The 26,030-nt window shown below is 37.2% G+C and overlaps 1 protein-coding gene across 1 annotated transcript in view; it reads left to right on the top strand.

Annotated features, from left to right (window-relative positions):
• Nucleotides 1-11,206: 11,206 nt before the first annotated feature.
• LOC107092351 (sodium/potassium-transporting ATPase subunit alpha-2-like) overlaps nucleotides 11,207-26,030 on the top strand; it is an 88,946-nt gene continuing 74,122 nt past the window's right edge. Inside the window, exons 1-6 of the mRNA XM_015386792.1 lie at nucleotides 11,207-11,361; nucleotides 12,761-12,835; nucleotides 17,335-17,394; nucleotides 18,174-18,377; nucleotides 24,809-24,922; nucleotides 25,351-25,485. Of these exons, the coding sequence (XP_015242278.1) occupies nucleotides 11,350-11,361; nucleotides 12,761-12,835; nucleotides 17,335-17,394; nucleotides 18,174-18,377; nucleotides 24,809-24,922; nucleotides 25,351-25,485 (600 nt within the window). The 5' untranslated portion in view covers nucleotides 11,207-11,349. The remainder of the gene's footprint in view (nucleotides 11,362-12,760; nucleotides 12,836-17,334; nucleotides 17,395-18,173; nucleotides 18,378-24,808; nucleotides 24,923-25,350; nucleotides 25,486-26,030) is intronic.

Raw genomic sequence — 26,030 nt, 5'->3', positions numbered from 1 at the left:
CATCATGCAAATGAACATATGTAAGGTGTTTTATCTGCTACACTATTGCTTTGGTCCCTGGATAATTCAATTTATGTCTAATCTTCTTCACAAAAAGCTCAGTCAAATTGGATTAAAAGGATCTGTGGAAAAAAATATTAACCAATTAATATGCTTTAATATAAACTAGCCCATTTTAGCTCTAACTGTTAGCTTAAGGTTGTCTTCTTTAAATCCAGGACTTGACTACAAACTTAGGAGATAAATCAACCTTTGGATTAAGGTGTGTGGAAACAGACACATTTTAAAAAGGTGCAGGACACTAAGCCTCTGAACTGGGATTGAGGATTTCTGTTTTTTTTTACCCTGCAGGGTGCTTCAATCACCTTTCTAGTTTAATCCACTGAAAAACTTCCAAAAAGCATGATGCTCTCATCAAAAAAATGGAAAAAATGTTTTGATGATGTGTAGTGTTCTCTGCTACACATGCTGTTTTTCAGGTGGACAAAAAGCCTTTAAATGCATGTTGGATGATGTTCTTTCAGCTTCCAGGGGTGATCATCTTATCTACTGGCTGTCCTTTGCCATGTTTTGTGATGTGCTCACCTATGCCATTCTACGTACTTGTTCCTTTCTAGTTTCTTCTTGCTGCACATGCACACTTCTAGCCTTCAGGTATCCAGTGAACTTCAGTTGCAACTATTCATTGTAGCTCCACTGTTCTCACCAATGTGAACAGACCATAAACAGAGCCTTGCACAAGGTCACCAGGGCCCCAGCACACACATTTCACAGGCAGAATGGCCTTGCACAAGTGCAGTTATTCAAAATGTTACTTATCTACGTACATTTACCTTTAATTTAGGTTCAAATTGACGAGTAATGAGTCATTTCACTAACATAAAGCTTGAACTTAATTGGTAGATTCCAATCAGCCTTACCTGGTCCACCTGCTGACGTTTCATTTTCAAGGGCCACACCCCCTCCGATGCCAATCATTTTTTAAGATCCCCTTCATTTCGCTTCTGGCCGAACTTCCCTCCAGCCAAACTTTAACCCACCAAATAACTTATTTCATTCATGTCAATAAAACCTTTCTAATTGTGTCTTTTCTCTCTCAGTCTCTCCAGGTTGAAATTCATCAGTTTGTGGCAAACTACAAATCAACTCCTGACTTTCTTCCCACTATAGTTTTCTTCTTAAAAAGTTTTACACAAGGCAAGAAGGCAGGAATGTAGAGCCTACTGCATAGTCTTCCTGATGACAGTATCTCTTAACTGAGGTGTTGACCTACAGTATGAAGCTCCTCCAGAGTTACCATTAGCCTCTTACCTGCTTCAGCCTGTTGGATTTCCTATCTGTCCCAGCCCTTAAGCTTAGGTAGACCGACATCTCTGGATGAATTTACAGCTGTGTCACATTCATAACACTCATAAATATTATTTGTACTTCAACTGTAGTATTGACAACTGTGTGTTTTAAGACTGAATTATCTAATTCAATCAATAATCCAATGAACTAAACTATATGTGACCATGGTCATCAGAATCAAGTTTATTGCCAAGTAGATATGTACTTACAAGGAATTTGACTTGGCGTTGATGGTGCAGACAAATTGGATATATATACATAATACAGGATCAATAGCTACTGTATGTACAATATAAAACATATAATGTACTGTATACAACAGAGGTCTTCAGTGGGGGTCCGCGACCCCACGGGGGCCACAGAGGTACTGCATGGGGGTCACAAAATTTTTGGTTGATTAGACTTTTTTTTTATTCCAACTTACATTTTTTTCCACCAATTGAAATGTCTTTAAACACACATGAAAATGAATTCAACACACTGTAGTAAACAAATAAATGGAGGCAGACGATGTCTTTCAGTCATCAATGCACACATTCAGAGACACACAGGATCTCTTAAAGCTGGGAACCGTTTCATTCACAACACCTGTCCCATCAACCAGGAATCAGAAATACTTTAATAATCTCAGGGAGAAACTACTATTGTTACATTACTCCATCTGTAATAGAATCACTATTGGACCAGTTTGATTTAACACATTTTCATACAAAAACTATAATTAGGCGGTCCCCGCTCCATCTCTCCATCAGTTTTGGGGTCTTTATATACTCAGTAGACTGTGTGTTAATGTAACGCAGGAGGTCTGGAGATGCTATGTTGGTGTGGCTTCTTGGTCCTGAACGGTGGATCGAGAGAGGCGGGTCAGTGTAACAGGGGTCTCTGGACCTTGTTGATAAGGCTGGTAGCAGGTGGGAAGAAACTGTTCTAGTGGCGTGAGGTTTTGGTCCTGATGGACGGCAGCCTCCTGCCGAGGTAAGTGACTGAAGTAGTTTGTAGCTGGGGTGCGAAGGATTAACCACAATCTTCCCTTCATGCCTAAGAGTCCTGGAGGCGTACAAATCCTGAAGAGATGGAGGATTGCAGCCAATCAATCACCTTCTCTGCAGACTAGATGACATGCTGCAGTCTGCTCTTGTCCTTGGAGGTGGCACCAGCGTACCAGATGAGGATGGAGGAGGTGAGGATGGACTCAATGATGGAGGAATATAAGTCCACCATCACTGTCCGTGGCAGGTTTAATTTTGTGAGCTGCCGCAGGAAGTACATCCTCTGCTGGGCTTTTGTGGTGTGGGAGCAGATGCTCGGCTCCCACTTTAGGTCCTGTGAGATTATAGTTCCCAGGAAGTTCCCAGCTAAAGGTTGAGCTCCAGATTGTTCTCCCTGCACCAGGTCGCCAGATGGTCAACCTCCCACCTGTAGGCGGACTCGTCACCATCAGAGATAAGTCCGGTGAGAGTGGTGTCTTCTGCAAACTTCAGAAGTTTGACAGACCGATGACTGGAGGTGCAGCTGTTGGTGTAGAAGAGCAGAGGAGACAGAACACAGCCCTGGGGGGAAACTGGTGCTGATGAGCTGTGAGTCGGAGACATGTTTTCCAAGCTGCTTCCTGTCAGACAGGAAGTCTGTAATCCACCTGCAGGTGGAGTCAGACACACTCAGCTGGGAGCGCTTCTCCTGAAGCTCTCTGTTCACTGCGGTTCTCTAATAGGAGGTATGCAACATTTCCTATAATTAGGTGAATTGTATAGGTGATCCTAGCACTGGATTTCATTTTTTGATATGAGAGAGGGAAGTTGAAAACACATGATACTCTTTTCAGATTTTTTTTTTGTTAATGAGGAAAAGAAAAACCTTTTATTTCACATTAATAATATACCCCATGTTGGTCTTTTACAACATATTCCATTAAAGGAGATTGAAGCTGTAAGTTTTTTTTATATAAAACAAATAAAAGAAAAAAATTGGAAAGAAATTAAAGGTTTGAGTCGGCAATGCTGGTGACTTGAATGCCCTTAAAGCTGACAGGAGAATAAAAGTCTTTAGAAAAAGCCCTGTGTTTATCAGCAGTTCTGGTTCTTTTTTGCTTGCATTAATAGAAACATTTTAGGGGCAAACTCTGTATTTCAAATTCTGAGCGAGGACCACCAGGTGTTTTGCTTTTAATGAAAAAAAAAAAAAAAAAGATTTTAACCAGAATGATAATTTCTCGTTGTGCCCTTTGCGGCTAAACTACATCCATCAAGAAATTATGTTTAACCGCGAAAAAAATGCTTGGCAGCCATTTACAACCTTTTCACATTTTTGCAAAGTGACAAAATGAGATATAATTTTCATAAAGGCTTAATTTTCTTTCTGACCTAACGAGCAGGTGGGGTTCAGTGAACATACATGACCTTTTCAGAAATGCTCTGCTTCAAATTCAGAACCAGTGCAGTGGCAGAGTTTAACTGATGCACCTGCTCAGCTGCACCTTCTCAATGACCAGCTGCTGGGAGGGATATTTTAGCACAAAGCTAATTTATGTTCTATATATACTTTTAATTATATATATATATATATATATAAAAAAATAGTTTGAAGTTTATATCTATTGCATGCCCAACATAAGATTTTGTCTGCTGCAATGTGTGGTCGTTAATATCATATCTAAACAGGATTTTGTTATTAGATTTCACGTATTGTTACAAGGGTTAATAGCCAGGTTTAAATTAAGGATTTAAAATTGTTTGAAAAAATTTTTTTTGTTGTTTCTGCTCACCATCCACCTCAGTAACAATCACCAGGATCTGTCTCTTAACCCTTTGCACTATTAAAGACTTATTTCAGCAAATATCCTGATCTGTAGAGGATTATTTTGTGTGCTTTTGATAGGATCTGTAACTAGTAAAATAAAGTGAATTCATATTTTTATTTCAATTAACTAACAAAAAGCTTTAATGGACACATTTTATTGACAAACAATCTGCATATCTCACTCCTTAAAAAAAGATGCTTTAGAATCTAAAGCATCTTTTTTCATCTAAAGTTTAGATGAAACAGAGACTATCTGATGTTTTCATAGGTATACGATGTTATTACCTTCAAAATATCCCTACGTGATTAAGGAATACAGTAGATTTGTTAGAAACAGTCCTCTGAGGCTTCTGTTAGTATTGAAATGATAAAATCACACAGTTGCAGCAAAGTTCTCACCTTAACATCTTGGATGTAATTTTCACATTCCACTATAAGGCAAAGTGTTTGACTAGATTTGGTTATTATGACTGTGGAGACGGTTGGTGTAGACTGAACTCATTTTGACTCAGTATAGGCTTTGTGACATGCTGCATTATTCCACCATCAGAAGATGGATGCATGTGGTCATAAAGGGATGGACATCATCAGTAACTATCAGGTAGTGCTAAAAGATTTCCTCCAACATATTTTCTTTCCTCTACAACAATATCAGTGCAAAAAAAACAGTAACTTCCAACTATATAAAATAGCCCTTTTTATGGTTTACATCCCATCAAGCTGTTTTTTTTCCCTGTTCTTCTGCATTTGTGTGAATTTTCTTTTATTTACCACAATATCAGGCTGCAGAGATCTTTGCAATCATGGCAAAGTATAAAGGTACAGAGTAAAGTAAAAGGTACAAAAGCCAAATGTTAACTGTCTCATGCCCCTATGCCAAAGTAACACCCATTCCCTCTAAGTGTGCTTCCATTTTAGGAATAAATCCCACAAATCTGTGTTTTAACTGATAGCCATACTGTTACATGCAGGTATAAATAATTTATCTGCTTCCCTAATAGTGACATTAAGCTGGAGGTGGTAAAGGAGTGGGTTTCATTCGCTGGGAAAAGCAAAACAGTTTTTATTCTGTGTTCCAATCTGTACCTAGCTAATCATTCTGCTGACCAGTAGTTTATTTGCAGTCACTTCATTAATTTAATGAATAATTAAAAAGGAAATCAAATGCAGGAAAATTTTGCTAGATTTGTTATTTTAAAAGATAGAGTTGATGATCATTCATTGAGCTCTTCTCCCTGTCCTGCTTCCTGTTATAGACCTTTTGTATTTGTTTGTCAGGTCTCATATCCATTTTTTCTTTTCTCAAACAATGTAGCAGCTTTCTAAAACATATTCTTAAGCCAAAGAATATTCAATAAGATGATTTTAGGGACTGAATTACAGACCAGTAGGCCCAAAATGTCCCAAGAAAATATCATCCACACCATTAAATCACTATCAACAGCCCTTTAACCATCATAAATCCCTATTGTCATATGACTGGAGGTGGGTAGAGTACCTAAATATTGTACTCAAGTAAGAGTAGCACTACTGTAACATTTTTTTACTCAATTATAAATAAAATGTAGTCATCCAAGATATTACTCAAGTGAAAGTAAGAAGTTATTCGGTAAAAAGGCTACTTGAGTACTGATTAACTGTAATAATAATAATACAAAGATTATATCAATAATGTAATAATTCTATCAGATTTATATGTTTATAGATGATGCTAGGAAGCAGACTTTATGTGCAAGTTCTGGCATTTTAAAGACTCAAATGCCTAAAGAATAAAACTTAATGCCATGAATATAAAAGAACAGATTTGCACAAAAGAAATACTTAAAACTTAAAAAAACAATCCTTATAATGAGAACTGTATATATGTTAGGACAAGGTAATGAAATCCTACTGTTAATATCTACTGTTTACTGTATGTTGACCTGATTTCGGAATAATACAGAGGACATAATAGATACAGATTTTCACTCAAGTAGCGATAGTTTACAAGAATATTATTCATGTAGAATTAAGATGTACGGCACAGTAAAACTACTCCAAAAAGTTTATGTAACTAATTACAACCTCTGTGTATGACTGTTGACAAAAGGCCACTCATTGCATACCATTTCCTCTTTAAAATCAAAGTAAGTATGTGTTATTCCCATTAATTAGGAGTTCATTGACAGATTCCCTTAAGTCCAAACTCTTCGCTGCTCTGTTTCTTTGTTTGGACTTTGTCATCTTTAACACCTTTTTTAATGCTAAACCCCACTAAATTGCTAGTGTCTGATTGGTTAATTTGCAATTTGAATTGACAGGCAATGCTAAAAAATTGCATTTAGTGATTGCATGCCATGTGAAGCACACAAAAGAAGAGTATGAACAAACAATGCTAATGATTGAAGAGTTACTATGCTGGGAGAAATTATATCCTGTTCAAATCTGTCCGACAAAAGAATCAAACAAGCATGACTAAAGGGACTCTTTTGTTTAATTAGCGTGTTATGTCAAGGTTTGCAGTGTTGCCTGATATGCTGAGCAGCTTGTGAAACATTAGTGTTTCCACAGTCAGCTGTAGGGCTTTTATGGCAGTCACTTAAAAAGAGCTGGTCTTCTTAATCTCCTTATTCCATTTCTTTAAGTCACTGGCTCTGATGTGTTCGCTCCAGATGGCTTCAAAGAAAATGGCTCTACTTACACAAGATATGCAACATGTTACTGCAAATGTTGAAGGGAGTTTTATTGAGAAGCTAAATGTCTCTTTTTTCAGGTGATAACACCAAGCTTTCACTGCCAGTAGGATGAAAACATTGTTGAGCTCACTCACTCGGTTTCCTTAGCCCATTTTATTCTATCAGCCAATCATATCACAGAAGAGGTAATATATTGTAAGTAATGGTCCCCTTTATTACATTGTGGGATGTGAAATCACCCCCAAAAACAGCTAGTAAAATAAAGATGTGATGTTTAAAAAATAAAGTTACAGTACAGCAATTCTTGGTAAGATGGCAGTAAAATTGATTAATGTTCTTAGCTGAATATCAAATCAAAAGGCATTCCTTTTCTCTGTCTAGTTGCAAAAACAATAAAGCTGGAATCCAAATTCAAATATCAGATATTTGTACCACTTTGTAGTATAGGACTATTTTTGTTTGAATGTAACAAGTAATTTAGACCTAAAAAAAAAAGGATAGGGAGGAGTTACTGCACTAATACTTTAAGTTTAAGGATAATGATATTGACTACCTTCAAGGTGCAGCAGTCATTGTTGGTGACATATTATTTTAACACCTAATGAAAGCTTTTACTTTCTACAGCCTCAGGTAACAAGTATTTGATCCCCATCAAGCAAGTCAGCATTCTGGTTCCAACAGATTAGTTATGTGCAAATGTGGCACAGATCAATCAGTCAGTCAATAACAGATCCTCCTGACTTAAACTCATTATGTTCATTAAGAACAAAGAATCAATTTCTTCCTTTCCAACCTCTCCTTCTCTAAGGACAAACCCAAAATGCTTTCAAAGAACATGAGGAGCAAGACATCTGGACAGACTGGAATGCCCTAGAAGACCATCAGCTGGACCTTTCGTAATAAGCTGACAGCTGGTGGCTCGGTTATTAGGAAGAAAAAAGGAAAAGGAAATTATTAAGAATTTTCCTCAGCCTGCAGGTTCATGCAAAATTGTACCATAAGAGAAGGGGTAGGCCTATATGATAGCAGGTATAAAGAAGTCATCTCTGTTTTGAAATGTACATGTAAATGATTTGGAGAAGCTTTAAATATAAGGCGCTCCAGCAAGATGAGACCAGAATCATATCTCTTTTGTCTGCTCATATCAACATGAGCATAAATGCTCAGTATAACCAAAAATAAAAGAGGAGTAATGAAAAACCATATATTTTGGTGATGTTCTCCTGTTATAACATGGATTCTGCAATAAGCAATTAGCAGAGGCGTAAACTGCCATCAAATGTTAGACACAAACCTTTTCTCTCTAAAATCTACCAGCATGACAAACAGAAAACTCAACTTCACTGTAAAAACGGGTGTCAGTAAAGAAGAACCCATTGAGATCATGCAAAAAGCCCATTCACCGTCTGATCCTCAATCTTAAACCTGAAGAACTCCTGAGATGTAAATGAATCTGCTAACAAACCAATATGCCAAACAAGGTCCGACCAGCAAATTCAAGGTCATCATAAACATATTTCATACTTTTCACATATTTTATAACTTTGGACCTCGGTTTAACTCAAGAAAACCACAGAAAGAACCTAATGAAATGGGTATCTATTGCTGATAAGCTAGATCTAATGTTTAATTTGTGAAGTGCAATGCCAAGTGGCAGACAAGGTGGTGTAAAGCACACAGGAGCCTCATATATTCCAATGGATGAGTCTGGAGTTAGAAATTGTCAGAAAAACAGCATTTTGCCTGACTAAATTTAGTACATTTGGTGCCAAGAAGTTTATTGTTTGCAGCTGTGTTTTCCCTCAAAAGTTTATGTTCCTAGCTTTTTGCAAACAGTTTCTTTTTCCAACATAACCACAGAGCAGTCCATACATCAAGGTCTGTGTTTTACATTGAAAACAATGCCTGGGTTATACGGAGCACTGACCTCAATGTGATTGGAGATTTCTGGGATAAAAAACAGAGAAGACTGTGATCAAAAACTTCTTATCCAATATCAGTGTCTGATCTCACAGAGGTGCTTCTGGAAGAATGCTGAAAACGTTCCATAAATACACTCCTAATCTTTGTGGAAAACCTTCCCAGCAAAGCTGAAGCTGGCATAGCTGCAGTAGAATAGGAAATCACCAGAGTCCTGTCAATAATGTTAACAGACTCAGTACTTTTGACAATGCAGTGTTTATTAATTACTTTTACAGAGTCAGTATAGTACAGCTCCAATGGACTTTACACAGTATACTGAAGTAGGAGCCCCACAATTCAAAGTGATTTACATGAATTATACAATAAAATAGAAGAAAAATAAAAGCAGAGTAAAAGCAAATAAAGATAAAAACATGATAAAAGCAGGTAGTAAAACAAATAAAACAGTTGGACAACAACCTTAAACTAGTAAAACTTCAGTTAAAGGAAATTTATTCAGAATTCAAACTCCTGAAAGTACTTTAAATATGAAATTATTACATACTGTTCAATAAATGATAAGTGTTTTTAATTGAGAGTAATTTTCATTTGAATGTGCTTTATTGGAAACATCAATGCTTTTTAAAGAACGCTACTGCCACTTACCGGTTTGTGATGTCACGGTGCGGTATCGGCTGTTGATCAAGTCCCAGTGCTGTATCTGGTGTTTGTCACAACGCGCTATTTTCCAAGTCATCTTTAAAAAACATTCTTCTTTGGAATGTTGGCTACATATGGCATTTTATTTTCTCTGGCCAGTGAAACACCTACTTGTTTTTCTTTTTTACCCGATGTATTACAACATCCAACTGCTATGCACGTGGGCATTATCAGTTTAACTATAGCTCCTCACAAATTTCAATAGTGAAGTCATCTGGAAATCTTAAATAATTGTTGATTGCAGATGTATCTAGTAGTTCCCATTGATTTTCTTTGTAAAGCGTGGAGAATGGTGCTAGGCTTACCACTCCATTACGTCACTGCCAGAAGATCCCAGGAGTTACTATATTTGGGCAAAAATGGCCGCTCCCAGACTCAGTGATCACGACAAAAATAATTGTTTTAATTTTTTTTACTGATTAACACTAAATTCATTAAATCACTGCAAACGTATTCGTTTTAGGTATAGATAATGATCCACTGATTATTCCTTGCTGACCGGATTTCTCCTTTAACATTTTAATTCAACAGTCAAAGGCAGCTCTAAAGAAATGGATTTTTAACTTTGACTTAAAGGAACTCAGGCTTTCAGCACTAAGATGACCCTTGGAGTTCATGTGGTGGGAGACAGATGGGCTGTAAAAAAAAAAAAAAATACCATCACCAGCTTTTTACCTGCTGTTAGACTTCTCACTCTGCTACTATCACCAGACCTTATAAGCATTGAAAAACCCTTTAAAAGCTGTTTGATCTGATGCAGATTTTTTTTTTTAGCCTGTTCTCATCCTATTAACACGTTATGTCTTAATGTTATTGACTATTTGACTATCTGTTGGCAAGTTTTTGTTTTCTACAATCATATCTATCGCTCAGGTTTTTTTTTTGCATAGTTCTGTTATATGGCTTTTTTTATGTTTTCAAATTTCTTTATCTGATTATAGCTTTTTTTTAAGTGATAACTATAGAGGTGTTTTCCTCCCTCAGAGGTGTTAATTTATTTCACTATACAACTGAACTTTTTACTTATTTCTTTTATTTGTAATATTGAGTCTTGTATTAATGTCTTACATCTTCTGTCTGCTTGTTTTTTCCCACTGTCACATGCAATTTTTTCATCTGTGGGGCAACACAGGCTTCTCTTAAATTATCGATTCTTCTTGTAATATAGGAAGAACTCAAGCATAAAATCAGCTCTCTAAGTAAATTACAGCTACCGTAGTTAGGACATATTTGGGGCTTATTTTACACTCAGTTATTTCCTGCATTTAGTGTGTGAACACAGTGGAGTGACCGGCCTTATTTAAGAAAAGATGTCGGACTTACAGTATAGCTAACCGAGGCTTCATATTGGATTAGAATTCAGGCTGGAAAAGCTAGATTCAGCAGCAAACAGAATAACACAACTCACTGCATTGCTCATCTATTTGGACAACAGACATTAGGATTGCATCAGAAGCATAACAGCTGAACACTCTGCTGCCTCCTCATTATGAACCTCCAGGCCTCTTATCGATCCCTCATTATCATGTTTATTGTAAATACTGTATAAGATATGTAGAGAGCAAGGTTTCATTTGTAGCGCTGACAGCAGTGATTGATGAGCTGTTGTTAACCAAGGGGCCATGTGTGGCAAAATTAAGCAGGTGGGAAAGCATTTGGTGATGGGGGGTTGTGAGTGGAGAGAAACCCTGGGAATAGTGTGGGGTGGGGATGTGTAGCTCAAGTTACCTAGAGAGAAGAGGACATTGAGGGAGGGAATGGGATATTTGATGTGGTGCAGGGTGCCAGGCCCAAAAAAAACCCTCCACCAGTGCGTTCTGCATGTGGTTGGCGGGAGACCTCAGCAAAGGCCAGACCCCTGAGATTCTCCTTTACAGCATAACCTGCAGACGTCTGGAGACCAAGCATGGGCAGAGGGGTAAGTCTAATCTATTTCTTCTTAATAGCAACACAAAATCGTTTGTTTCATATCTAATTTTTTATATATCAAAGCGCATGTTTCTGGAACAAATAGAGTGTTAGTGAGATGGTATGAAAAAGTTCACATAGTGTCACATTATGACCATTCATTTAAGTTAGGAATAAAAGGGAAAAATGGTATTCAGGGTGTTTTATTTGTTTTTATAAAAATCAAAGTATAAAAATGTAAATTGCATTTGCTTGCAGCCAATCTGACTCAATACTTTTTCTGCTCGTAGAGCTACATGTCGTTTGATGCCTCCACCAGCTTTTGCTTAAATATGCAGTGACAAAATATCTTCCTCTTCTTCATTGAAAAATAGTGCAAGCTTTGTCAGATTGGATGGAACCCAACTTTAAGCAAATCCTGCAATATTATGAGTTTGTTTAGGACTGAACTTTGAACAGACCAGTCTAACACGTGCGTGTGCTTTGATCCATGTCATTCTATCTCAGCCTTGGCTGTGCTGCAGATTTTTAGCCTTTACATGCGGCTCAAGACGTTCCATTTTAATCTCATTTAGTCAGAGTACCTTTAACCACATGTTTGATCTCCCCTGCATGACTGAAAAGGTTTTTTTTTGTATGACTTTCTTCAGCTTTTACTAGTATAAAGATCCGATCTGTGAAACACACTGTTTTCTATTCCACCACCTGAGCTCTTGACCTGTGCAGCTCCTTCATAGATACCAAAGGCCACTTAGCTGCTATTTGCAAGAATGAATTCTGTGAGTTTTCTTTAGATGAATAATAAAAAAAAGATGTCTAAGGATGATGGCACCCCCTCCTCATACATTTTTTTCCATCCTGGTTTGCTGTTTATCTGCGTTATTTTGTCATTTTCCCTGTATTCTCTCCATCAGACCTCATTCCATTTAGCTTTATGGGAGGACAGCCTGGTAATCTTCCTCTCGCACAGTGGGGGGAAATTGCTATGCCAAACACATTTCAGACTCTCCACCGACTCCGCTCTCCCTCTTTGGCTCTTTTTTTTCGATTAGTTTTTCACCGTGTCACTCACGTGCATAGTATCCCCTCACATTCTCCCGGCGTATCCCTCCTTCATTGCCGCACTGAAATACACACGTGCTGCTAGGAGGAGACTGACAGCGGCAGATGATTTCCATGATGCACCATTCTTCCAACTATTCCCAACACACAGAGCCCCCCCCCCACAACACACACAAACTTCCTCAGTAACAGAAAAATATCTTCCATATTCAGTAAATGGTCTGCCGGTAGTGCTATAAGATTGAAATGAACCAGCATACTCAAGTGCAATGTGCTTGTAATATGCTGCTAGGAATGTAAATGTCCTTGGTTTAGCCGGGTGCTCTTATATCTCTGTTCTTCCGCAGTGGGGTGCTGAGAGTGGAGGGAAGAGGAAGAAAAAGGATAGGGACTTGGATGAGCTGAAGAAGGAGGTGGCCTTGGTAAGGAAAAAAAACAACAACATGCCGTCCCTGTGCTGTGATTGATTTCATCTCTGCTGCTCCCAAATGATCTCCAAATGGCGCTACGCCACAGACACCAGATTATTTAACAAGGCTGTAAATGAAAACGGTGGCCCGTAAACATAATGGCAATCCAACCTTCTCAGTGCAGTCCTCTGAAGCTGAGCCCCAGTGCCAACCAGTTTCTCTCTCTCTTTTTGGTGCCCCCTCCCCACCCTGGCTGCTCCTCTTTGTACTCACAATGACTGAATAATTTGTGGGCCGCCAGCAGTCTGGTGCGGGTTTTTGCCTTTTTGCCAAGCCCTAGGTTTATTTGAGGTGCTGTCACAATGCCACCAAATGATGCTCATAGAAACTGGGTTAAGTTTTACTTCTTGCAATATGCATGACTAAATAACTGCTGTCAAATAGAAATAAGGCCCAAATCTGATTAAAGCTGAAATCCCTTTGAAACTGTCAACAGTGAGTTTTCTGATTGTCACATTTTGCTTTCGTCACTCTGCCTCATATATATAATTCTTTATTGGTTTTTTTCTCTTTCTGTTTCTTTTACACAGTAAGGCCGTTTTATCACCACTAGCTGCTAGTGGATCAATACTGGCTATAGCCCAGTATAAATAAAACCTAAATGTTTTGAAAACACAAGGTAATTCAGCTGCTTTTGGGCAAAATTACTTCCAGTCAACTTAAGCAGCTTTTAGTAAGGAAATGATAGAGTTTTCTCTTTATTTGCTGGCTGAAAAAGGTTCCCTTATTCAGTGAGACTAATAAAACTATATCAGCCTCAGCATCAAATCCTACCTGCTATAGACAAACAGATGAAAGAGTTATTAGAATAGGCTTTTTTTTTATTGACTGGGTGACACTAGAATATAACCTGAAGTGAACATCAGTCCAGCTCGTCTTAGTTTGGAGAAACATGGAGAATTGAGAATTGATGGACCCAAAATAAAACTCTCCAGAAGCAAGCAAGCCAATTCAGAAGAATGTTATTTAAGTATCTAAAGTATTCTAGCATTTTAAATAAGAGCTCTGTTTTTTGGTAGCATAAAAAATTGTACAGAAGTTATTTTCCAAATCTTATTAGATATTATCTATAGCTCAACCCTTTATAGGGCTCTCAGTGAAATACTTTGAAAATCAAAATTCCAAGCCAATAGTGTTATTGGAATCCATTAACTTTGTAACACTAAAAAATACGGATATTTTGGTGCCAAAAATGTATGTCAATGTAAAAACAAAAAGCACCAACTTGCCTGAATATATTAAGAAAAATGACAAAAGTGCTTCTACAAGAAATTTATGAAAAACACTCTGAGAGTGACAGAAACAGATTTTTTTGGTGCATCATAACCTTAGAGGCATTAATGCTGATACTGGGGCTTACATTTTTTAGTTTATAAGCCTAAATATAATTGTTAACTAGGCTTATTAACTTTTTAACTTCAGTTTTTAACTTTTCAATTAGCTTTTTACCTTTTTTTTCTTGTTTACTTTTTTTCAAACTTAATTTACAGGAGGTAATATATCATTCAAGGGATCATCTAATTGGTCAAATGCCAAAATTAGATGTACAGCCATGTAGCAGGATCTTTGCTGAATGGCTGGATATAGATCTTTTGCTTCTAGACCTCACAGAGGGACGGGGGTGGGAGGGATCCATTTACAAGGGGTATGCAAGGGATCAAAAAGTGTAACTTTAACAGACACTCTCATGAAACCGGAAGGTTACTTTATCAGAATCAAGACGTTACTTTCTGCAACACCAGGGATATTATTAAAATGAGATCACTGGTTATTTTCATGGAACTTTCTGGTCACTATTGGAATTTCAGGTCAGGTAATTTTATGAGGTGACTAACAGTAGAAGGCATTCCAGAAACTTGATAGTTGCTTGACAAATTTTCTTGGAGCTTAGTTGTGATTTTCCTAGAACCTACTGAGTTTTTTCGGTACTGTGCTGTATTATGAGGAAAGGCAAGGCCATCTTATTTAGGTAGCACATACCAGTAAAAAGACAATTTAAAGTGCTCTACATATTGAAGAAAAAAGAAAAATAGGACAAAAACAATAGAAAAATTAAAGAATGAAGAAACACAAATAACTAAAGGGAATAAAAATGAATAATTAAAAAGATAAGAGAATAAAAAAGAATATTATAAAATAATTAATAAGAAAATGAAAGAAAATCTGGACTGCAAATGTAACTACTATTTTTAAGGTGGCACAGTTATAGGTCTCTCTTAACAAATATGTTTTGATCTTGGTTTTAGTTTTCTTAGACTTAGACAGACTTTATTGTCATTGTGTACACCCAAAAAAGAAATCTAATTCAGTACAGCTCTCAAGACATTTCCGTTTCTAAAGTGCAGCAGTGATAAAATGTAAACATTGTGACCAAATGTAAACATAATGAGGTTTATTGGAGTTTATTAAAGATTAGCGGAGCATAAGAAGATTCTCAGTCATCCAGGTCATAGTTTTTCCAAAAAAGTTCAAAAACAATCCACTTTGTTTCCAGTTTGGACACATTTTGCTTTCTGTCCATGAAGCTATTTCAATTCAAAATGTGAGAAATAGTGTTGAGTTTTAGGCTTTATAGAGTGGACCAACAACAAAGCCTTGTTTTGGCTTAGAAAACATGCAAATTGAACCGGACGAACAGGTCCGCCCCTTTGGAATGGGGGTTACAAGGCAGGCAACAGCTGATTAATAATGGGGTACTTTTCCCAAATCTACCAGGTATGCAATTTGACCTTTTCATAAAGCTTGCTTTCATAAAGAGTTGCAATAAATACATCTCAGAAGTCTGGAAAGCACAGGTTCTGTGGAAAAGTACACAGGAAGTTGTTTAAACCAAACCAAAATTCTGTAGTGTTATAATTTTTCAAAATCTTGCATCTGCATATCAAAAAATGTTGATTAGACTAATCTTACATACTTAGTACTATTTCTTTATATTTGGTATTTTTAAATAAAAGATTAAAAAAGACTTGAGGTGGCAACATTTTTTATAGTTTCTTTTTCCAATAAGGTACCCAAAGAGGGTTCATGCAGACCTTATTCCTGCTTTCTTATGGTTGAGCCAAATGCCTTTCCCTTATATCAGGTTTACAGCAAAAGGAAAGAGCATTTTATCAATGCAGAATTCCAACAATGAATGGAGTGTAAATCAAAGCCTAATTCCTCAAAATGCATATCCAGTCAACATATTCTGCTTGTTAGTTGGATTTGAAGTTAATTCCAGCAGCAAAGGGCTGATATCTACCCAGGAATTCACTTTTCAATCGCTTCTCACCCACAAATGGAGCATAATTTAATGTCACCAGAGTGATATTGGATTATTTAGATAAAAGTAGAAGAATCAACCTTGTACTGTTCAACATATCTTTAAAACTCCTGCAATGGGGCTGGTTTAGCTGAGCAAGAACCACGTTTTGATTGAAGCAGAGATTTTAGGTTCAGATCAGCAATGAAGGGAATATATTTAAACTTGTCAGAAAGCAATAAATGTAGATTTAAAAATCTTTTTTTAGATGTAACTCAAATGTTTACTTTTACCTTACAATGAGTCAGATGACAGTTTAGATGTTCATGGATAATTCAGATGTACCGTAGTGCTACAGTGCAGTAGTTTTGACATTGAACCTGCTGATGTCAAGATTACATGAAGAAAGGATTTATTTCAAAGCCTTTCTAGAACTGAATATTAATTAGAAATGCAAACCTAACATTTAAGCAGCCAGTTTCCTTTTAAACTGATTTCCACACTTTTGATTCCAACTTTCTTTGGTTAAATTCTACAAAATCAAACATTATTTTCATTGTTAAGTCCCTCTCTCGCTGCAGCTGATACAAACATCCTTTTCATCAAAGGAGGACAGGATTTAAATTATTTCCAAAAATGATAACAATCAGTGAAAAACAGCGATATACTGCCAAGAACAAAATGTCACTTTGACCCATTCCCCAGCTGTGCTTTCAGATAAACAAAATTGTCCCTTTGACTTTGTAAGCATGTGACTCCTTCCGGATTAGAATATGTTTAGAAACAACAATTTTTTTCCCAAGCGAACATTTCAGCATATTTTAAGGTTTTGCTTCATAAACAATATTGTCCATCTTTAAATGCAGCAGACAAACATTTAGAAAAAAAAAAAAACTAACTTCATACATTCAGCACAACGGGATGCAGTGGGATTGAACATCTTTGACCTCCCTGATCTGTCATGAGAAATGAATCATTTATTTGATTCCCTTGGATCTGGTTAAAAACCAAGAATAAAGCCTTTTTTAGTGAGACGGGGCAGCGGTAGGGCATCGCTTCTCTCCACAGCAGCCATACAACCTAAGATCACATAGCGTATAATGCTGAATGACTCCTTACAGAATCATAACTACTTTCCATTTCATGGTTTGCCAAATACAGGCCCTGTTTGTGTTCAGCAAGTTATAAAGAAAATATTTTATACTTGCAGGATGACCATAGAATATCTGTGGATGAAGTGGGAAAGCGCTATGGAGTGGACCTGACACGGGTAACAGCACATCCATACACACACAATCACACCGGCTTTCTGTATTTTCCTCACACACAAGCACCCAGTAAAGAGTTGCTATAATATCCCACACAAAGATGTAATCTTTGCTCGGCTTCCCTGGAAGGCAACATCCAAACTGAGACCGGACGCTTCTTTGGTCGACTTAGACCCACCACAGCATGCCGAGCTCACCTGGGCTCATTTCATCTTTAATCCCTTGCACACACAAAGGAACTTGCATCCTTTGATGCCCCCCCAAAAAACAACCTACCATGGTATATACATACAGATACAAAACACACAAAGTCTTTTTGCTGTAGCCACATTTGCTGCTTAGCTTTAAGCTTGATATTGCAGCTTTGCAGGTTAAGTGAAGCAGATTTTATCTTGCTTAGATTATGGAAATAATAGAAGAATAGGGAGAACAAGTGTTCAGGCAGCCGAGATACCATGCTCACTGAATTCAATGTGAGTGGCTGGAAAGTATATTAAAATCTTTGCATTTCATGTATTCATAGTATGTATAGAGCCTTTAGGTTAATACATGACATCTGAATAAAATGTTCAATAAAGTCTCAGCTAAGCAACTCGTACAGGAAGAATCTACCAGTTTATTGTGCTTATTGTGTTAAATAGGCCAGGAAGGAATACTTGATGTTCTGCAGCTGAAGCAGTAAAATTGCCTTTAAGCCTCTGTAAAAACTGGGCCGTTGTGCTGTAATATATATCCATTGCAAGCAGAAGGACATTCATTCCTAAAAATTGCTCTCCCTCAGGGCATGACCAATGCCAGAGCTGCAGAGATTCTGGCTAGGGACGGTCCGAACACTCTGACTCCTCCCGCCACAACCCCGGAGTGGATCAAGTTCTGCCGTCAGCTGTTCGGTGGCTTCTCCATGCTGCTGTGGATCGGTGCTATCCTCTGCTTCCTGGCCTACAGCATCCAGGCGGGACTGGAGGATGAGCCGGCCAATGATAATGTGAGAAAATGCATGTTAAAGCAAGCGTGCAGATGTAAAAACATGGCAGACATAATTGTTGATTTGCTGAAGCCAACTTCATGTAATTACAAATTAATTCTATTATTTAATACATTTCTAATAGGTAAAGGTTAAATTATGAGGTTAGAGTGTGTGTCGGGAGCAAAGGCTGGCCAGTTCAGTAAAACAAGTGAAAACCAGGTTGTGAAGGTTTTAAAGCAAACAGTGCAGCATTCTTTGGTTAGTGCAGCTTCTGTGAGGCTACATAGTCACAGAGCAGTCTGAGTTCCCATGCCAACCTCTGCCTCCAACAATGACCATGTGAGCATATAAAATTGACCACAAAGCAAATTAAGAAGGTGGCCTGGTCTGATTGTAATGAATCAAATTGTTATTTACTTTGTGTGGATGGCTGAATGCACCTGCACCGCTTACCTAGAAACGCAGGGCACTTGGATGCACTATTGAAAGTAAGCCTGCAAAGGGGATATACTGGTATGTTCTGTAGGGAAAACAATGTAATACTTTACATGTTTCTTAAATCACATAGGACCTACCTAAGCCACGTTATATGACATTTACAAACAGTATTCCTTGTTATCTGTGTGTGCTGACTGTGGCACAAAACTAAAGTGTTTCAGGAAGCTGTATGGAGAACCACAGGTGTCAGGTTTGGACTTTGACCTTTGATTTACCTAGATCTCTATGGCATGGAGAATCCTCCGTATATCTGTTCACTGCCTTACCTCACAAACTTCAGAACTCAAACAATTATTAACTACATTTTTCTTACCAGCTATCACACTATGCATCTTTATGGGTGTGTGAGAGTTCATGGGTTTTTATGTCACAATCATTTTTCAGTCTATATAGGCATATAGAACAAACAAAACAAATGTATTTTAAGACTTTATTCCTTATTTGATTTCCTGTAAGATATCAAATCAAAAATTCTGAAATCAAATTCTTAAAAAGAGGCAGACATTTTTTATGTTAAGTATCTTTGAATGGATGTATTGCCAGGTGTGAGGCTATGGATTTTTCATAAGGCTAAGAACAAATGAATAACACACCACACTGAGCAAAAGTACATTGGAAAGCCGACATATGAATTTGGTCTAAAGGAAAAATCAATTACAGTCTCATTTGTTAGCATATATCATCGTAAGGAACTGCGCTAGTATTACACTACAGAAACTGATTTAAAAAGGAAAAGTTTCTTAAAATCACTGTTTATTAAATGTGCCTTTAATTTGAGCAGATAAATAAGATGATCTGCCAAAGGAAGGAGGATGTTGGCCCTTAAAACTTTATATATTACGCACTTGAATTAAGATAATAATTGATTTTATTTTTTAAACAGATGCTATTCCATCTTTAGGTTGTATTACCTACCTGTTTATATCAAAGTAATATACACAAAAACTCCAAAAACAAACAAAGAAACAATAACAAATATCATATACATTTAGATTTTTGGAGTTTGTTTTCAGTATAAGGCTATAACAGGAACCAGGAGCAGTTCTATAAGGGCACTGGCCCCTGATGGCCCCCATCTAACACTACCTATGTCCTCTAGTGAGTTTGTGCAGGTTTTTTTAAGCGAGCATTTGAATAAAAATGAATATCATTACTTAATCTGGACAGACTAACCAGTCACTATTAACCATCAGGATTATAGGGTTGATCTCTTTAAAACGTAATTTGCATTAGAAAAACAAGATGTTTTTTTTTCTGTTTTCTCATCTTTTGTGAAGAAACTGTGGCTCCTAAATGACTTAATTTTCCCAGAAAATACACTTTGATGAGGTTTGCAACAGGATAATGTGCAGGAACTCTAACACATGCATGCATTCTACCATTGAGTGGTTCATTAGTGCACAACATGGCAAGTGTAGACATTAGTTTTGGCACAAGTGCTTATTTCAGCAAGATGCTGTAACTAAATAAGACTCCCTGCTGGCAGGAGCCATTACCTAAATAATGCATTCACAGCATTATTGAAGGAAATTGTGCAACCATTATAACCATATTCAACACCACCCTCACATGTGGAAACTTTTTCTTCATAAATGTGACATGCATAAAACCTGCAGGCAAATGGTGCAACAGAATCCTGCATCTGATGGATGTATGTGTCCATATGATACCAGCTCTTTGAGGGAAAATGTGCAAGGTGGCTAGTCTCCAAAATCCACATGCAAATATTCTGTATGAACGCCAGTATAATGTCAACTTTTGCAGAAAATAACATCCATTGCTTCATTTAATCCACTTAAAATCATTTACCACCTGGAAGGGAAGTGGTACAAATTCCATGGAAGCGATCATCACAGCTGAATTATTGTCTTCATCCAGGTAGCTGAAAAAGCAAATGCAGATTTATTACATTTAGAACCTGTAATGTCTGTAGTTTCACCAATCTAATGGTCATTTGGTTGTTTTTTTTTGTTTTTGTTTTGTTTTTTAAAGCATTGAATGGAAAATTTGTTTTTTCAATCTGTGAACAGGGTATTGAAATAAAAAAATACAGTATGTGCAAATAGTCAGAAAACATCAACATGCATTTTTGAAAAGTCCAGCTCCGTACTTCTATTATCATCAATTTTAACCAAAGAAATTGTATATTTTTATCTTAGCCATTTTAATAGGGATACGAAACAAAAACATTCAGAAGAAAAAGCTGTGAAAAAATAAGCCTGTGACAAAAGACAACTGCATAGAAAACAACAACACTGTAATCAGTCAAAGAAGCAATTTGCAATATTATCACGGAATTATTCTTCATCTTCACTGATATTTTACAAATATTCCAACACTGATGTTTGAACGCATATGTTATGATCCAAAAAAGAACAATTTGCAAAATAAATTAACTGTGATATTTTTTTACTCCTATTTTTCCACCCCTTACAGTATCTTAACAACAATCTGCTTTACAGATTTTAACTGAATCCACAAAAATAGCAGATACGTTCTTAAATACCCGGCAAAGCTTCACTCAAGTCTATGTGAAAATTTGCTTTTTAATTTTTTTATTGTTGTAGTGTGTTTATTGTAGTGGTTAGAAACAAAAATGCAAGTAAAAATCCGCAAACATAATTGGTCTTTATGTTATATGTTTTCAGGATTTGTATAGAATTTTAATTCATATCTATTTATTTTTTTCTATAGATGTTTCCTTGTTTTTATCAAGGTAACATTTCCCACCCCAAATTTCCTACTTACAACACTAATAAAAACACCGGGATGTTACTTTGGCTAAACACAAGTAAGCAGTTTTCTAACCAAAAAAATTACACCGTCATCGCCAAAGCATCAAATATGCTACCTTTTTGTTGGATAAGATACTCCTTTTTGTTGGATAAGAATGTTTTCTAAGCGTGCAAAATAAAAAGAAATAATAACAATTAGAAGGCTTAACTTATGAATAAAAATACATAAAAGTTTTTCTTTATACGGTCAAAAAATTTTACACACTTTTTGATTTTTACCAACCTCATCTTACTAAAAAAAAAAAGGAAAATGGCTCCTGGAAGTGGTTAATTGCATCAAGAGAATTATAGAAATACCAGAAAGAGAACCTTTATCATACAAAAAGTTTGTTTACGGTTTTTGTAATATAAAAACTCGCCCTGATTTTGTCCTCTCTACCCAATGAGTAAAAAAAAGAACATTTAACAAATGGCCCAAATTCCTGGCTCTGCCATGGAAAATTACTCATACCAACCACTGAGCAAATAAAGCCATCGCCACCCGCGCTGCACCTTATGGCTCTGAGTCATTATGCAACCATCATTCAGCTCTGACTACACTCAGCATTAAACTCTTGCATAACAGACAGTAGATGCAGCCGTGCACGCTCCCGATAAACCTTATCTCCCGGAGATTAAATCTCTCCATTCAGTTCTGAGGGTGTAAGTGCTGGACGCTCTGGTGAGCTGCTTCAAAGCCCCAACTAGCTGCAGCTTTGACACTTTGTAAAATTCAAACAGTTATTTGAGATGAAAATCAACACCCGCAGAGCGTCGCATGGGCCCATTGTCAGATAAAAACCCATTATTTTGTGATAAAAGTGTTCTACCATTTTCTGGTTTTTAAAATTGCCCTCAAATTGGATGATTATTTCAACAGTTTTAAATTTATGTTCTCTTGTTTGCATATAGGCTGTTTTGTGCCTGAAATTTTCAAACCCACCTGCTGGGACAGATGTAGCACCTACGTTTCTGCACAGCAGGTGAGCGCGAGCAGCTTTCCTCCACAGCAAGAGGAAAATAAAAAATAAAAAAGGGAAAGAAAATCTACAAATACCACATGGGACAAAACAAAAACAGTATCTGCAAAGAGAACACAAAGTTTTTTGGCAAATGCTAACAGTGATGGGGGGGCTTTCTGAGGTAACAGATTTATTTCCTGGTTCACCACATTTTACACATCCACAGTAAGGAAAAAAAAAGACTTTCAAGTGTGAAACTGTGAAAATATATTGTGCTGTTGCTCTCAAATAAAAGCAGAACCTTCTCATGGTTTAAGACTTTCATTTTCCAGCAGTCCAAGGCAGAGAGTGCAGCAGCTGGAGATGCTTTCATCCACAGTGACTGGCTGTCTTGTTTGTATCAGTGAAAGATGAACCCATGGAAGGTTTCTTGTTGCGTAGCTGAAAATAGATACCAAAAGCAAAACAAAAACATACCGGAATATATATGTCTGAAAATGATATAAGGCTATAAAGCAATATTCACTCTCCTGGTGGCCCAACAGATCTTTTTCAGAAAAATGCTCTACTACACTAAAACTAATTGTCAAAAAAAAGAGTAATTCAGTTCTATAGATATATTGGGCTCTGTGACCACCTTTGCTTACATAAATTGTTTAACGGCCTGAGAAAGGAACGTTTTTCCTGTTTTCATTCAGAAATAAAAGGTTAAAGAGTATTGATCGCTATATTAGGATCATCTAAGGCACACGCTACGACGTATATTCATATTTTTTGAACTGCTATGTATTTTTAGGTATTTATGAAACAGAAGCAAAAAAAGTTTCCCCAAATAATAAAATGGAAAGAAGATGACACATGCTTATCACTTTTTTTATTTTTTATGAAATGAAAACAGGGATTTGCATGTATTTTTTCAGTGTAGTCAGGGATGAAGCTGGATTTAGGGATTCAAACAACCGAAGAATATTCCAAGAACATCTCACACAGTGCTGACAATCCATCATCTAAAAATGGAGGAATATGACACAACAGCTGATCTGCCAAAAACATCGGTCGAGCAAGAGGAGCATTAAAGCAGCCAAGAGGCCCAAGGCAGCTCTGGAGGAGCTACAGATATCCAGTTCAGGTGCAAGAATCTGATAGCATATATCATAGCTGTTCACTCTACTGTACCAATCAAATGTTTTTGGAGGATTGACAAGAAGAGAGCATAGCTAACAGAGAAACACAAGAAGTTTCCAGATTGCCATAACCCATTGTGAGATTTGAGATTTATTTATTTTTGAACATGATACAAATATAAAAAAAAATAAAATAAAATAGTGCACAGTAACAAGAAGTGCATAAAAAAGAAGAGAAAAATACAGATATTTGTTTCCATTAACATATCATGCTCAAAAATGGGGTAGGTTCTACCATTTTCTGTCTTTAATAGTTAATTTGCTGTGTCCCATGTCTCTTAATTTGCTGTGTCCCATGACGGGACACAGCAAATTAAGAGAGGGTGCTAAGGTGAGACTTTGAGTAATGTTTGTGGTTTACATGCAAAATGCTTTGTGAAATTGAAAATAACCATCCTGAACACATACATCCCATGCGTGTGTGGTGGGAGCATCATCCGACATAGATGGTTTTCTTTAACAGACAACATGAAAGCTGAAAGAGATCTATGAGAACCTGAGGAACATCTGAGTTTGGATCAGAGGTCCACATGCTTGCAGAACAGCAACCTTATACGTACAGTCAGAGCAGTAATGAATGGGTCAGAGGCACACTCAAATATTTCAGACTTAATCCGTTCGGAATCTCTAAATCTGAGTGAGCTTGAGCTATTATGCCAAAAATAATGGAAAAGGGTTATTTACTAGATATACAAAGCAGATAAGGAGATACCCTATAGGATCTACTGCTGTAAATTCAACAAAATGTGGTTCTACCAAACTGGCCTGAAGTTTAATTTACCAAACACTTTTCAGATTTTTATTTGTTACTGTATGCACCATGTACCTTTATTAGTCCAAAATCCAAATAAAATACAAGTTTTTGATGTCAAAGTGATAAAATCTGGTCACTGCTTTTGCAAGGCAGTCTGTTAGGTTGATCTTTAGCATTAAGTTCTTAACAAATTGAAGATCGTTTCTACGCTCAGATATGCCTAAAGTGAATTAGGTGGGTAATGAGCCCCTGTGGTTCTGCTCTTTTATTCTTTCAGCTCTATCTGGGAGTGGTGCTGGCTGCCGTGGTGATCATCACCGGTTGTTTCTCCTACTTCCAAGAGGCTAAGAGTTCTCGAATCATGGACTCATTCAAGAAAATGGTGCCACAGGTACGGTGATGCATGAGGAGTTTGATGCAGTCTCAGAGCGTTCTGAATCAATAAGCTATCCCTCAAGTAGGGCTTACACACTCACTTGAGTGGAAACCTAATAAGCTTGCACAAAGGAAAATAAATGTTTGAGCCAACTCTGGATTGTGAGTGTGTTTGCATAAAAACTCCCCTCTCGTTATCCACCTCCAGCACTTCGATTGCCTAATTCTTTAATCTATTTATGCTCTTTTCCCTCCCTTCTTGTGCCTCTTTCCCTTACCTATCTTTTCTGTCTTCCTCCTTTTCTTCTGTATCAGCTTTTAATATACTACTACACCCTCTGGCTGCTCCTTTTTTACATCTCTCTCATCTTACTAAATCCTCTCTTGGTGCAATATTCTCCATCTCCCTCTGACGGTATGTCTTCGCCTTTATCTCCATGCCAGCAAGCGATGGTTATTCGTGAAGGGGAGAAAATGCAGATCAACGCAGAATTTGTGGTGCTGGGAGACCTGGTGGAAGTTAAAGGGGGAGACCGGGTTCCTGCTGACCTTCGGATTATATCTTCCAGCGGCTGCAAGGTAGAGGACTAAAGCTAGGTCAAACCAACTGGAGATCTCGGCTGAAAGAGGAATCCTAGCATTACAAGTGGTGGGATGTGGTTGTTCAAATGTAAACTCATTTAAGGGTTTCCAAAGTCCCAGGTTAAACAGTTTAAAGCAGAGGTAACCATTTAAAAATCAGCAGAGTCCGAATAAAGAGAATCAACAACCAGTAAAGGTCCAGAGACATTTTTAATTATAATCTGTTACTCTAAACTATTAAAGATAGGCTCTGTTTATGCACCTCAAAGCTCTATCTCTCTGGGTCTTTTCCCTGAAAAGAGATAACTTGGGACAAACTCTTTAAATAATACCTCATAACTTATATGTATTAAATAACCAGGAGACATGACAACAGATTCTGATAGAAATTGTAATCTTACTCAGATCAGAGAAATTGCTTAGAGTTTACAGAAGGCAGCTCCTCAGCTCCAGGCTCACCTCTCAGGATGCGGCCATGATTAACAGTTAAAAAGGCATTTTATTCATCTCCAGTCTGCTACATCATCACATCATTACATCAT

This window comes from Cyprinodon variegatus, unplaced genomic scaffold (genome assembly GCF_000732505.1).
Source record: "Cyprinodon variegatus isolate N-32 unplaced genomic scaffold, C_variegatus-1.0 Scaffold17, whole genome shotgun sequence".
Taxonomy (NCBI): domain Eukaryota; kingdom Metazoa; phylum Chordata; class Actinopteri; order Cyprinodontiformes; family Cyprinodontidae; genus Cyprinodon; species Cyprinodon variegatus.
The sequence above is the reverse complement of the archived record's forward strand: the minus strand, read 5'-3'. Positions and strand labels throughout refer to the sequence as shown.